Here is a 14,585-nt window from a genome sequence, read left to right on the forward strand (position 1 = left end):
AAGAGTTGTCGATCGATGTAGCTGTGAAGATCCGCGTGCTTGAAGATAATAATCGATCGATACACATCAAGTGTTGTCGATCGATAGCTAGGATGAAATGGTTTAGCCGACTACTTCACCAAGGCTTTACCAAATTACGAGACTACCCCTGATGAGTTTTTAACCTAATAGAAATGCTTAAATACTCTGCCTAAGTGTTTTTTACGGCAAGCAAGCGAAGCGAAAGCAAGCAAGCAGAGAGTGTGAGAGAGAAAGCTAGAGTTTTACCTTAGTTCTAAGTTTTGAGAGAGATAGAAGAGATTTGTTATTGAACTCCATTTGTTTTCTATTCTCTATCTAATGCAATTTCTTTACCTATCTTGTGTTATGAATTGCTTAGTTATGTCTGAGTATTCTACTTGTTAGATCTAGGGTTTAAATAGGTTAGTGGGATTAGCCCCAAACTATACTTGCTAAGATGTGATATTCATCAAATATATTGTACCCTATGCTTGTTCTGGATTAGTTAACTAGAACATAGATCACTAGGATCCTTTTATCTTGAATTATATGTTTGAACTAGTTTGTCTCCTGTTAGAAGAGCGAGAGCCCTCCTTGAGACCTAGTGTTCACAATCGGCTCGCGCCTAGGCATTTCTAGAAGCCGTCGATCGATATCCCGACTGGACAATCGATCGGCGCTGTGAAAGGTGTATCGCTCGATATCTCTAAAGGATATAGTTATTTAACCAGTGAGATATCACTGATTGTTAAGCGACTGAGTTCTTTAATATCATGCAAACAACTTGTTAGGCATTTATAAATATTATGATCTCCAGTACCTGAATAAAAGCTATATGTCTAGCACTCTTCCTTATCTTATAAAACAACCCATCATATTGTTAGAAGAGCAACTACCTTGCTCATTTAGGATTGTCATTTTACATTCCATCACAAAAACCAACTTCACCTACGATTGATTAGTTAATTAGATTTAATTGGTTCCCTAACTTCTCGTGATTCGATCCTAAGTACTACAGCTGAACCTCTTATTTGAGAGAGTAAAAACACTCTTTTGGGTAATTTGAGTGGTATCAGTGGTTTGGGTTTTCTCAGGAGTTTTCACTTCATTTCCTTTAGGTGATTCCTTGGTCTGATCTGCACATTCACCCCGTTTGGATGTCGATCCTTGAAATCCAAGTCCCCAGTTCGAGCTTGGGTACTGTCCAATGTTAAGAGATGATCCAACGTCGAGGTTCCTGTAGTTAGCATCCTTATTTTCTTGTGATTCTCTGCAAGTTGACTTTCGAGTAGTTTGCTTTTATCCACTTCTTTCCCAAGCAATTCACTCAGGTGATTAACTTTCAGCTCAAACATCTCTGGACTCTCTCTTGTTCAATCATGGCTCTCTTGATGGACAGAATTTCCTGATCCGATTCTTTCAGCAGTGATGGAGATGTCTCAGCTGGTTTCTCCAATTCAAGAATATGAACTTGGGCTTTTAACATAGCTTTGTCCTTGAAGAGTTGCAGATTTTCAAGGCTGAGTTCAGCGAACTGATTGAACAATTATTTGTATTCAGCTTCCAGATCATGATTGAGATCATCAGCATCATCTTCGATGATAGTTTCTGTATCAGGATCTCGTTTCTGTTCTTCCTCTGCAATCAGTGCCATGAAGTTCAAGTATAGTTCTTCTCCATCACTATCACTGCATGATTCTGTGTCACTGAAACACATCATTGACTTTTCTTTCTTCAGATTATTAGGACATTCACTTCAGGTGTGACCAAACCCTTTGCAGTCGATGCACTTCAGCTTCTTCCATTTAGCAAGTGGACACTCACTACGAAAGTGTCCATAACCTTCACATTCGTGACACTGCAGTTCCTTCTTCTTGGAGTTTCTTGATGCATCTTGTCTCTGATTTTGATACCTACTGCAGTCTGACTCATTCTTCTGAAAATGACTATTTGATCTATTCCCTCCTTTTTCCATTCGTTTGAGAAATTTGTTGAAGTTGTGCGCCATTAATCCCAAGTTTTCTTCTATCTTTGAAACTTTGTCCACTTCTTTTGATTCAACAGCAAACAAAATACTTTTTGGAGTGTTTGAAAGTCGATCTGTCTTCTCAAGATCATGAACTTTCAGAATTTTTGAGAGCTGATCAAGCTTCATCTCATCGGTATCAACAACAATGTTTAGAACTGCCTTGTAAGCTTCAAAACGTGGAAGTAATCATCTGAGTAGCTTTTTCACAAGATCCTTTTCATCGTATTTCTTTCTTAGGACTAAGGATTCACTGGCTAGCTCACTGTTGATCCATCGATGGGTTCATCATCTCCCATTCGTAGGTTTTCAAACCTAGAAGCTAGATGATCAAATCTTGTTCTCCGAACACTAGTGTTTTCTTCAAAGTGATTAACAAGAGTGTCCCATGCCTCCTTAGCAGAATCACATCCCTGGATGATTTTGAACTGATCTAGACCGACAGCTGAGAATATTGTTGTGAGAGCCTTGGAGTTGAACTTTGACGCCGCCTTCTCTGAATCTGTCCACTTATCTTTTGATTTCGGACCCAGCGTCTTGTCTTCCATTAGAACAGTTGGTGTAGACCATCCTTCTTCCACAGCAGTCCATGCATCCTCGTCAATTCCTTTGATTATATGTCGCATTCTAGCCTTCCAATGACCAAAGTTCCCACCATCGAGAATGATTGGTCTCTGCAGCATAGCTAGTTCCTTCATGGTGTCCATTAACTATGCAGGATATCAACCTGTTAGTGGTCTATGATACAACAGAGGTTTCCCGTTCTGATACCAAATGAAAGTTCAGATAACCAGATAAAGGAACGTACACGGCAAATCAAGAACTCTTTCTTGTATATTAGAAATCTTTTAAACAATCTTCCTAGATCTGTTTAATTCGAATTACTCTCAGTCACAGCCGACTAGAGACGGACCAATTTCTAATCTCAATAACACACAATCGAGCTGCACTCCACGAGTCACACAATCGCAAGATACTTGACAAGAACAACTCTCTTCTCAAGCTTTTCCAAGTTTAACGCTTAACCTAATTCTACCCTTAGCAATCAGGTTAAATACCCTTACACAATATTCTCTAACCCAATGTTGTGATAAGCCCAAATCTTCTTTACTTCACGCTGAAGTAATATCATAGACTTAATGAGTATAAGCCACGTCATCATTCTATAACAAACTCGCCATATGTGTCACACAAAAATCTCCATGCATAACACATCATCTCGTTTCTCACGTGATCAAGCTCTTTTTTCTCGAGCTTACATTTCAAACCCCACAAGATTATGCCCGCTGGTTTGATTGCTGCTATCAAGTCATTGCATGTGCAAACATTAGCTGAGTAATTACTCTTTGATTTTACTTCACTGCGGCTGCGGCTATTTTTATATTCAAGTGGCGTGGATGAAGAGAAGGACAGTGGTGGTGAGCTTGAACTATTGTGTTTTGCCTTTAGCTAGTTTGCATTATGCCATTATACAATCGATGATGAATCTATTGTTCCAATTGCTTTCATCTATCAAGCGGTAAGAGGGTTGGCTTTTTCTCCAGTTGTTTCTTGCACATTTGTATATGCTAAGTCTCTTGAAAGACCACATTACAACTGTAACATCCTGAGTTGTGATATCAGGAAGTGATTTGCGATACCGTGCGAGTGAAACCAAAGCACGGAAAAAGATTGGGTGGTGATTGCAAGGTCAGTAAACACTAATTTCGAATCTTTCGAAAAAAAACTAACGGACCGACCATTGGAACGGGATGGGGCCAACGGGCCGAGAGAGCGGGAGTCGGTGACCCATTAGCCGTGGATGATCGGGGCGTTATAAGTGGTATCGGAGCTGGTTAGCTATCTCAGTTCTGGCCTGAGGACGCGTCTTGAGACTTGTTGTTGTGGGGCGAAACGACGACGTGCGTTCTTTGAAAAGGGTGAATTGTAACATTTCGAACTGTGATATATGTAAAAGCTTAAGAAAATTGATTTGGCTACCTATGTCAACAAAGTTGACTTACATTTTCTATCATACATTCGTTTAGAATTTCAGGGTTAAGCGTGCTTGGGATGGAGTAGTGAAATGATGGATGACCTATCGGGAAGTGATTTTCGATATCGTGCAAGTGAAGTCAAAGTATGAGAAAAGGTTGAGTGGTGATTGTAGGATCAGTAAATAATGATTTCGACATGAAAAATTAATGGATCGACGATTGGAACAGGATGAGACCCACAGACTGAGAGAGCGAACGTGGGTGTGGTTTATAACAACTTTCACTAAATTGAAGTTTATCGACAAGTTGATCTTAGTGCCTTGTTTAAGTTGGTCCAAGATTGAGATAAGAGAGAGATTCAGGCAATGAATAGAAGATGACTATGGCTGATGATAGTATCTTTTAAAGACTGGTTTGCACTCAAATGTACGTTTTGGAACTCAGTTATGACTTATGAACTAATTAGCTTCTTAATTTGTCAGATCAGATTTTTTCTAAAAGAGATAGCTTCATCCTCAGATGAACCGTCTTAATCCATCATGTGAAAAATGAAATGAAGTTATGAACGGAACAAGAGAAGATTCTGCATATTTCAGTTATCGATTGTATCTAAATCTATTGCTTGATTATTCTTCTCTTAAATCTTAACTGTGATCATAACTTTTTATTTTTTTCTAATACATTGATGTAAGATCTTTACTATTGACAAGAAAATTTATATAAATAGAATTCATTTAGAAAGTTAAACACTTTTCAAATGGTTTTATTTTTTTGTATCATATTCGTTGCAGAGAATCAAAAGTGAAATAGAGATTATGACAATGATTATTCAGACCGTTTTTTATTACAATTTTGCTATGTACACTACTTTACTATGGTCTGCAACCTGAGAGCTTAAGAGTTTCTCATTTCTTTTCCGGAAGCTTCTCCAGCAACTCTGGTATCACCTCAAAAAGATCTCCAACAAGTCCATAATCAGCTACCTACAAAATTTCATTGCCAATAGTTTTTATCACATACTTTGGTCCTAAATTAACCTGACGTGGACAAGAAGGGTTTCATTACCTGAAAAATAGGTGCATCTGCGTCTTTATTAACTGCCACAATCACCTTAGAATCCTTAATTCCAGCTAAGTGTTGAATAGCTCCTGAAACACCAAACGCCATGTATAACTCTGGTGCTACTATTTTCCCCGTTTGCCCCACCTGAACACACACATAAAACACTTATTGGAGTTTAAAAAAAAATGGAAAAAGATCCAAAAACATTACCTGAAGATCATTAGGAACATATCCAGCATCAACCGCAGCACGAGTCGCACCAACTGTACAAACAAACAAAAAAAAAAAACAGAAAACCATGTAAACTTTGAAACAGATTAGGACAAGCATATATGTATGTAGTAACCTGCTCCGCCAAGTTTCTCTGCAAGATTTTCGATCAATTTAAAGTTCTCAACGCTCTTTAACGCCCTTCCACCTGTAACCACAACACGTGCACTTCCAAGATCAGGCCGTTCTGTATCCTGAGTTGATTGCCCCACGTATCTGGATCTACTCACAAATTCTGCAATTGGAAAATAAGCATACTCACTTTTTTTTTCTTCAAAAAAAAAGAACATGGCTATGCGAAGATAATACTACCAAACAAACCTTCTTTGAAATTTGAGAGATCAATCTGAGAGATAGTAGCTTTCTTTGACTCAGTTACTGGGGTAACAGGAAAAGATGTAGTTCTAATAGTCAAAACACAAGGACCAGGACCAGTATAACGAACTCTACACAAGGCGTTTCCCGCATATATAGGCCTGCCATTAGAGAAAAAAAAAAGATTTAAAAACTCCATAAATTTTTAAGCAAAATACATGTCTTTCTGAGCACAAAGATTTAAAGAATGTACCTGATAAACTCGTTGGGTCCTAAGATTTTGACAACATCAGTAACAGGAGAGACATCCAAAAGAGCCGCAACTCGGGGTAGTATGTTTTTGCCAAATGAGCTAGAGGAAGCAAGGATGTGAGAGTAATCTCCTCTTTGTTGCCGAACAAAGTCAACTAATTTTGCCCAAGGTTCAGCTAAAGGGTACTCAAATCTATCTGAATCAGCAACAAGTACCTATATAAAAAGTAGGAGTACAAACCTTTGAGACCCAAAAAAAAAACACATGAAGAATGTAGTTAGTTACCTCGGAAACAGAAGGATGACAAGAGGCAGCTTGAGAAGCAGCTTCTTGAAGAGAAGAGCCGGAACCAGCTAATAGCAAAGAAACTGAAGAGCTCTCACCCAATTGGTTCGCTGCAACTACTGTACTCACTGTCTGAGGTTTGATGGAACCGCTCTCATGTTCCGCTAGAATCAGAGTGCTAATCTAAAATGGAAGCAAAATTGTACAAAGATCAGTCCTTTTTTTAATTCATTTTCCATGAATAAATCAAATTGAAATCAATACATATACTGATAACGTTTACCACTTTCGATTCCTTTTTCAACATGAAAGAGACAATAAGGTGAAAATCGATGTTCTTGAAAAGACAAGGAAACAAAAAAAAAAAAACAGTTTTAGGAGTAAGAAGAGGCATACGCATCGAGAGAGGTTGGTGATGATGGAGATGGATCGATGAGCGTTGGGGGGGACGAGCTTCTTCTTCTTCGTCAGAGCTCTGAGGAGAAGGGCTCTCGTCATTGTTTTCGCTTCTGTTTTGGATTTCTCCGTCAGACGTCACTTCTTGTCTGATCGAGTTTCTGAAACGGTGTCGTTTTATCAAATGTAAGGACGACGTTTTAGGCACTTCACCTAAAAGGCAACAAAAAGAAAGGTAATTTGGATTACCTTATATCAGCTACCAAACGCAGACAGCATGATTGTCTAAGATAGCGAATCCCGACCACAGAAACTTCACTTCAGGGAAGATCTGGGAACAGAGGGCAGAAGTTTGATCAGAACTCTCCTCTGTAATCAACCTCCCGCGAAATCACTCTCGGGTGTACCAATATTTTGTTCGAACCCTGGTGGGACACTCTCTCTTCATGCCGAGTCTCTACCATGTATACTGGGTCCGAATTGGTGTTCCACATCTTAATTTAATTCTACTTAAACTTAAAATAGTTCGCGTTCTCAATCCAACACCGGTTAGTCTAAATAATTCCACAAAACCAGAAAACGATTACTCTCGTGTGTACCAACATGCTGGTCCATGAAAAAGAAACCACATCAAACCTCAAGAGCAGAGTCAATAGCCAATCTGTTTTAAGCTCGATACATGTGCGTTGCAAAAGCTGAAACTCTGCGGTAATATCAAAGACGTGCTTCACAAATCTTCTGAGAGTGAACGAAAATATCTGAAACAGTTTCTGAGAGTCTTCTTTCTATTTCTCTGTGGTTACTATAATTTTCCTGTGAAACTTTCATGGAAAATCCTTCATTGTTGTTCTAGAGCTGTTTCTTATGCTAAGCTCTTCACACTTTTGAGAGTTGATTCGGTGTTTCTCTATATCATCTTCTCTTGAGCTTCCAAAGAGTCACGGAAGAGCATGACAACCGCATGTTTAAGAACCAGGTCAAGGGGAATTACGTGTCTGGCATCGCTGATGCGTTGAACTCTCTAGATTCAGGTGCTGTGGAAACACTTGTCGTATGGGAAAATCTTGATATCTACGGATTTGCGATGAAGAATAGTTCAATTGGTGAAACTGTGATGAAGAAGAAGGCACTAAAGAATTTGGAAGAAACAGAGGTGGAGCACTTGAGTGGCTGGCTGACGGATACAAGTGTTTTGGTTGTGTGATGATGATGATTGTAACCAATAAGGGTCTAAGTTCTGCAGAGAGTATTTGTTGTGTGATGATGATACTAAATAAATAGGACCTAATCAAATCCTCACCCTTGCCGTGTAAGGAAGATGGACAACCTACAAGACGGAACCAGTCTGCGCAAGCTCTTAATTAAGGTCATGCATAAAACATATTACCATTAATATGATCATTCTTTAAGTAATGTTTTTCATGATAAATAAGATAAAGAACAATTGAAGAAGAAGAAGAAATAAGACATATCATTCCAAGTTATTATTTTACAAGGATGAAAGGAAGGTTAGTTGTTATACTACTAGGATGAAAGGAAGGCTATTTTACAAGGATGAAACGAAGTTTTCATTTTCGTTTTGTTGATACATTAGATAAAGAGCATCGTAGAAAGACAGAAAATATTAGACACATCATTCCAAGTTTATTACCAGCTGAAGCACTTACTCAAACACAAACGTGCAAGGATCTCTGGTCACGCATTCCAACTCCTTCAACATCCCATGCTTCTCTGCCGATTCTGAGTAGAATGTTGCCTTCTTTAGATGACTCCCATTGGCTAGAATGTACTTTGCAACTTCTCTCTCTGTCTCTGTGCCCTTGTATTCTCTCCCCTCCAAGATCTCAAGATGGGATGATAAACATTCAGGAACATAACTTAATTGGTTCCACGAAACCATCCCGTCGTGTTGGACACAGTGTTCTTGAACTATATGATAAAGATAACATACATTCTGTGTTACTGCTCGGCATACAATAAAGTGAAGACACACTACATAAAGGCAGCAAAGGAGGAAAACCACATACCAAATTGAGCTTGAGAACTCGAAGCCTCGGTGCATCATTGAGTATAAGGGTAAGTAGATTCCACCACTCCGAAGAACATGAACACAGCTCTAGGTGTTCAAGAGAGAGGAAGGAAGAAGTACCATCAGAAGGATCCAGAGTCTGCAATCAAAGCAAAACACAGAGATAGAGAGAGTTAGATATTTTAACAAACATTAAAAAGACAATTTTTTCTTGTATACCTGTGAAGTGAGAGAACATAGAGAGAGATACTGAGTCGAGGCAAGAGATCTTAGAAACAATTCAGGTTGGGACTCACAAACAACACTAACACTCGCCTTAACCAGCTCATGCATATCTTGAAACCGCAAATAATTATTAAACAATATCCTTAATACTGAACCATCTCAAAGAAGGTGTTCTAAGCGTAAGCACGTCAATAGTGAACACCATCACATTAGTAAACGAGCTTCTTTGTACCACCAAGTCTTCAAGAACAGGACATCTACTCAAAAGCCTTTCCACAGACTCATCGCTCGAGAATCTAACCGACAAAAGGTGGAGAGTTTTGAGGCAAACCAAACGAGCATCAAGCGGAACATCCTCCAAGCTCACCTTCTCGAGTATAACCGTCTCGAGATTTGAATGAATAAACAAGCTTTTTGGGGAACTCAAAGGAGCTGCAAACCATTTCGACTCTGAGCTTTCTCAGAGATCGAGCGACTGCAATGTTGATCAAATAGTTGATGATTTTGTTCGTATGGTAGGGGTTGATCTTGAGATCCAAGCTCTCTAGATTCAAGAGCTTGCTGATGAACAGTGTGAATCCTCAGTACACTCTGCCTACTGTGTTGCCCTCGTAACTGAATGCGTTCATCTCTTTCCATAAAGAACACCACTGTTTTGATAAGACACTCGTGGTTACGACGTCTTTAGTAGAAAGAAGATTTAGAATCTTCAACAACAATTCATCTGGAAACTCACCGATTGATCGAGACTCTTTTTCCATGGTTTCAGATTCGTAAAAATGGAACCCTAGATTTTGGGGAAAAGCCCTTTTAGAATGAGAATTCGGCCAAAATAATACTGAACATGTCAAGAATGACCAAAAAATGGACGCCTCAGTTTTTGTTGACTTTTATCAGTTTATTAAGAAACTTTGATTGACCGACCAGATTAAAACACCGTTAACTAAATGTTAAGACAGTAGTTAATCAACGTTAAATACATGCGTTTAGCAAAACTACGTCGTTTTATTCATTTTTTTGGTTTAAGACAAAATGTCAAGACGTCGTCGTTTTGTTTAATTAAAATTGTAGATGGGTGGATTCGAACTCGTGCACTGAGATAGTGGATTTTTCGATTAATTTCAAGACGTCGTCGTCTTTAGGAAAGGGTTTGGCTGGATTTTTCGATTGATTATGAAATAAATTTCTTTTTATTGAGTAGAAAATGTGTGATTAAAACAAAATTCAAGGCGACGTCGTTTTGTTTAATTAAAATTGTTATGGGTTGGACTCGAACCCGCGTGCTCTTTGTATGAATGGGAGTTTTGCCACTGAGCTAGTGGACTTTTCGATATATTACCGTACAGATTTACTTTTATTGAGTAAAATATGTGTAATTGAAATAAACCCAAAATCCCCAAAATCGTAACCCTAATTCTCAGAAACTCAAAATCGATTTGGGGATGATTATGAGATGGTGAAAACGAAGTTCACAAGGAACGGAAGGGAGGTAATAATCTTTGGAGGGATGAGGAATTTCGATTACGAAGAAGCTGTTCAACAATCGAACAAGGATGGAAATGGTGGTGGGAGTGAAGAAGTGGTTCAACCGGCGAAGAAGAGTGGAGAGGCACCGGCGAAAAAGAGTGGAGAAGCACCGGCGAAGAAGAGTGGAGAAGCGCCGGAGAAGAAGAGTGGAAAATGTGGTGCTTCTGTGAGTTTGTCGCCGGAGAGATCGAGGAAAAGTAAAAGAGTTGAAGGGATAGAGATGTTGGCATCTACTCCACCGTCGAAGACAAGGCGGGAAACTACATATGGATCGCCGGCGAAGAAAGGTGGTGATGGGTCTCTGTCATATCCAGAGAAGACCACGAGGCGTGGAACTTCATATGGTGGTTCTCCTCCTAACTCGAAGAAGAAACAGACGGTGACGACAGAGACTGTGGCTCGTCCTGGAAACTCGAAGAAGAAGCAGACGGTGACGACAAAGACGGTTACGGTGACGAAGGAGTCTGTGACATACGGTGATGATAACAGAGAAGGTTTGGTTGAAGCAGAGGAATATGGTGGTTCTCCGACAAATGAAGATGGTTTGGTTGAAGCCGATGAATTTGGGGATGTTGACGATGATGGTAGGCTCGCATTAGAAGATGAGGATGGTATTGGTGGCATCGAGGAAGAAAACTGTAGAGATTTGGGTCTTCATTTTGGTGATGAAGCAATCAACGATGAGTGTGAGATTGATGAAGACGAAGGGGATGATTATGCTTGGGATGAAAGTAAAATCCCTGATCCTGTGTCATCAGATGATGAGAATGGAGAGGAGATGATACCTGCGAAAGCTTACAGAGCAGACACTGATCCAGAGGAGTTCCTTCAGCTTGGCAAGACTTTTTCAGATGCTGAGGACTTCAAACATACTTGTCTTAGGTATACCCTCAAAACCAGATACAACATCAGGTTCTACATATCCAATAACTTGAAGATGGATGCAAAATGTGATGCTGAGATGAGAGATGATGAGGATCCATGTCCGTGGATGGTCTACTGTTCGTACGATAGGAGGAAATAGAACTTGATGGTAAAGACATACGTCAATGACCATAGGTGTGAGAAGACAGGGCAGTCGAGGATACTTAAGAGGTCAGCAATTGTAAGTCTATTTGCGGAGAGGTTGAGGCTGAATCCAAAGATCACAGCAAAGAAGATACAGGCGGAGATCTTGCGGGAGTATAAGATGGACGTCAAAGAAAACTCATGTATTAAGGCGAAGACGAAGGTCATGAGAGAAAGGAGGAAGACTCATGAGGAGCATTTTGATAAAATCTGGGATTACCAAGCAGAGATCTTGAGGAGCAATCCTGGATCCACCATGGATATTGAGACCATACCAGGAGCCACAATTCGAAGCAAGCAGAGGTTCTACAGGCTCTACATGTGTTTCCAAGCACAAAAAGAATCATGGAAGAAGTCTTGTAGGCCAGTTATTGGCTTAGACGGAGCCTTTTTGAAGTGGGACATCAAGGGACAGTTGTTGGCTGCGGTTGGAAGAGATGGAGACAATAGGATTGTCCCTATTGCTTGGGCTGTAGTGGAGATAGAGAATGATACAAACTGGGATTGGTTTGTGACACGTTTGGCCTTGGATTTGGGATTGGAAGATGGGAAAGACTTCGTTATCATGTCTCACAAACAAAAGGTAAAAACTTTGCTTTTATTTGTTTTTCTGAGTTTTTTTGAGTTTTTCTGATTTATTTGTTTGTGTAGGGGTTAGTGAAGGCAGTTCATAACCTCCTTTCAGAAGCTGAGCATAGGCAGTGTTGTCGTCATATTTATGAGAACTAGAGGAAAGGTGGAAAAGATCTAAGGTTACAGAGGTTCTTCTGGTGCATTGCAAGGTCCTACACTCCGGGCATGTTCATGTACAACATGGATGAGCTTAAGAGCTATGATCCACTCGCTCATGCATCTCTGATCATGACAAAGCCAGAGACTTGGTCTAGAGCTTACTTCAAGATAGGCTCCCATTGCAATGACAATCTGAACAACTTGTGTGAGTCCTTCAACAAGACCATCAGGGAGGCTAGGAAGAAGCCTCTGCTCGACTTGTTAGAGGAGATAAGGCGCCAATGTATGACTAGGAACTTCACCCAGTCCAAGATTGCTACAGACAGGAAGAGTAGGTTTACCATGAAGACACAACAAGAGTTAGACAGGGTTGAGAAGAAGTGCCACGAGTGTATATTGCGTTGGGCAATTGGGCCAGAGACTGAGATGGAGTATCAAGACCAGTGCTATGCTGTGAGTTTGGAGAAGGAGACTTGTGCATGTCGAGGCTGGCAAATGAATGGTATTCCGTGTATCCATGCTGCTAAGGTCATCCTTCGTGCAATGAGAAAGCTTTCTAAATTTGTTGCTGAGTGCTACACAACAACTAAGTGGCGTGAGACGTACAGTTATGGGATCAGTCCTGTAAATGGGATGATAGAGTGGTCTCAGACCAATAGATTAGGTGTGATTCCACCGCCTAATCGAACTAGTAATCCTGGTAGGCCTAGAAACCATGACAGAAAGAAGGGAGCCAATGAGAAAAGTCTACTACCAAGATGAGCCGTGCGAACAGAGTAATGACATGCTCTAACTGCAAAGAAGAAGGCCACTACAAGAACAAATGTAATAAAGGTTCTGTTCCGAGTCCACCTAAGAAACCAAGAGGAAGACCAAGGAAATATCAGGTAAGGATCTTAGTTTTATAGCTATTGGTAATGTGTATGAGTTTGTTGAGGTTATTGACCATTCTTTATACGATACAGGGACTACATATTGAAGCGTCTCAAGCTCAATCCTCACAAGCTCAATCCTCACAAGCTCAAGCATCACAAGCATCACCATGGGAAGCTCCCCAATCTTCACAAGGTCAACCATCACGATGGGAAGTTCCCCAATCTTCACAAGCATCACAGACAGGAACATGGGAAAGATAGTTCTCTTAGATGATGATGTTGTCTCTTTTGTTTTGTTGTGTAATGATGATGTTGTTTCTCTCGGATGCTCTTGTTTTTCTTTTAGGATGATGATGTTGTTTCTCTCGGATGCTCTTATTTTCTTTTAGGATGATGTTATCTTATGTACTTCTTTTAAGATGCTGATGATGTTGTGTTAAACAATGAAAATGGTTTCTGTTTTGTTCTTTTGGTTTCTGTTTTGTTCTTTTGGTTTCTGTTTTGTTCTTTTTTGTTGGTCTAGTCGATTAGAATGAAGAAGAAGAAGTAAACAAAGTCTACCATCATCATCCATAACATAAAAGAGTCTTACAACATGAGTCTTAAACCATTACAGAATTAACACAAACATAGTCTCCTAAATGAAAATAACCATTAGAGAATCAACACAAGACATCACAATTCAAAGACAACCCATTCTTACTGCCTCTTTCTCATGAAGAACATAATACAGGAAACTGATGCCACCAGAAAACCCACTTTCATGATCACATTCAGCTTCTTAACTTCATTGCTAGCCTTCCTGAGATCTTCTTTCAACTCTTCCTCCACATTTTTGAGGCTGTTTATCTCCATTTTGAGCTTCCTCAAATCCGATGCAAAGCAATCAACTTTAGGCAATGCATCTTGAACCTCTTCGTAGACAGCTTCATCTACCCATTTATACAAGTGATCCTGGACACAAATCATGGACAAAATCTATGTTCAAACAATTTCACACTACCTAGCAATTGAAGCTTTATGTTCTAAGGTTACATAAACACAATCAACAAGATCCATAATCAATTTAAACACGGAAAAACACTTACATTTCGAAACGTTGGGCATCTAAAGAAAGTTCTTCCTGAATTTTCCTTCGTTTTTGATGTGTAAATCCCAGTTCTTCGACCACAACCGCATTGCTCCGGGATACCACGAATACCCATCGTATTCACAGACGAATCCTCACAACCCGAACTCATCATGTGACAATCGAAGAAGGAGAATCGAGCTTCTTAAGGAAGAAATTGAAGAGAATGGAGCTCTGTTCGTCGTCCTCGTCGATTTGGGAATTCAGGTTAAGAGAAGACGTCGTCGTTTCATTTTGATTCATTTAACTGGGCTTCGAAGATAATATAATAAACTCTGTTCGTCAATCTATTGTAAAGTCCATTAGCTCAGTGGCAAAAAACCTGTACAATTAAACATGAGAGCACGGGTTCGATCCCGATAGAGCACATATTTTTAAATGAAACTACGTCGTTTCATTCATTTGTCTTTAATCAGA

The 14,585-nt window shown here is 39.8% G+C and overlaps 2 protein-coding genes and 1 pseudogene across 2 annotated transcripts; all 3 read right to left on the reverse strand.

Moving 5' to 3' along the window:
• Positions 1-4,704: 4,704 nt before the first annotated feature.
• LOC108819078 (electron transfer flavoprotein subunit alpha, mitochondrial) lies at positions 4,705-7,008 on the reverse strand. The gene is made up of 9 exons (XM_018592067.2): positions 6,833-7,008; positions 6,584-6,744; positions 6,188-6,370; positions 5,903-6,117; positions 5,656-5,810; positions 5,411-5,569; positions 5,275-5,327; positions 5,068-5,208; positions 4,705-4,985 (listed from the first exon to the last, which is right to left on the reverse strand). Exons 2-9 carry the CDS (start codon positions 6,683-6,685, stop codon positions 4,908-4,910), a joined length of 1,086 nt encoding a protein of 361 aa, XP_018447569.1. The 5' UTR covers positions 6,686-6,744; positions 6,833-7,008; the 3' UTR covers positions 4,705-4,907.
• Positions 7,009-8,246: 1,238 nt separating this feature from the next.
• On the reverse strand, positions 8,247-9,598 carry LOC108820401 (putative FBD-associated F-box protein At1g50980; annotated as a pseudogene).
• Positions 9,599-10,959: 1,361 nt separating this feature from the next.
• Positions 10,960-14,298, reverse strand: LOC108820403 (uncharacterized protein At1g43920, Chloroplastic-like). Its single transcript, XM_056992400.1, has 3 exons — positions 14,128-14,298; positions 13,764-13,993; positions 10,960-11,083 (listed from the first exon to the last, which is right to left on the reverse strand). The coding sequence occupies exons 1-3, from the start codon at positions 14,281-14,283 to the stop codon at positions 10,960-10,962; spliced, it is 510 nt and encodes a 169-aa protein (XP_056848380.1). The 5' UTR covers positions 14,284-14,298.
• Between the last annotated feature and the right edge of the window lie 287 nt (positions 14,299-14,585).

This window comes from Raphanus sativus, chromosome 8 (assembly GCF_000801105.2).
Source record: "Raphanus sativus cultivar WK10039 chromosome 8, ASM80110v3, whole genome shotgun sequence".
Lineage (NCBI taxonomy): Eukaryota > Viridiplantae > Streptophyta > Magnoliopsida > Brassicales > Brassicaceae > Raphanus > Raphanus sativus.

Coding starts and splice junctions, on each gene's coding strand:
- LOC108819078 (XM_018592067.2), bottom strand. CDS start 6,685: ATGACGAGAGCCCTTCTCCTCAGAGCTCTGACGAAGAAGAAGAAGCTC. Junction 5,570..5,655: donor TCTCTCAAATTTCAAAGAAG/GTTTGTTTGGTA, acceptor TTCCAATTGCAG/AATTTGTGAGTAGATCCAGA. Junction 4,986..5,067: donor CAGATGCACCTATTTTTCAG/GTAATGAAACCC, acceptor GAAATTTTGTAG/GTAGCTGATTATGGACTTGT.
- LOC108820403 (XM_056992400.1), bottom strand. CDS start 14,283: ATGATGAGTTCGGGTTGTGAGGATTCGTCTGTGAATACGATGGGTATT. Junction 13,994..14,127: donor GATGCCCAACGTTTCGAAAT/GTAAGTGTTTTT, acceptor ATTTGTGTCCAG/GATCACTTGTATAAATGGGT. Junction 11,084..13,763: donor GCATCAGTTTCCTGTATTAT/GTTCTTCATGAG, acceptor TTTCATCCCAAG/CATAATCATCCCCTTCGTCT.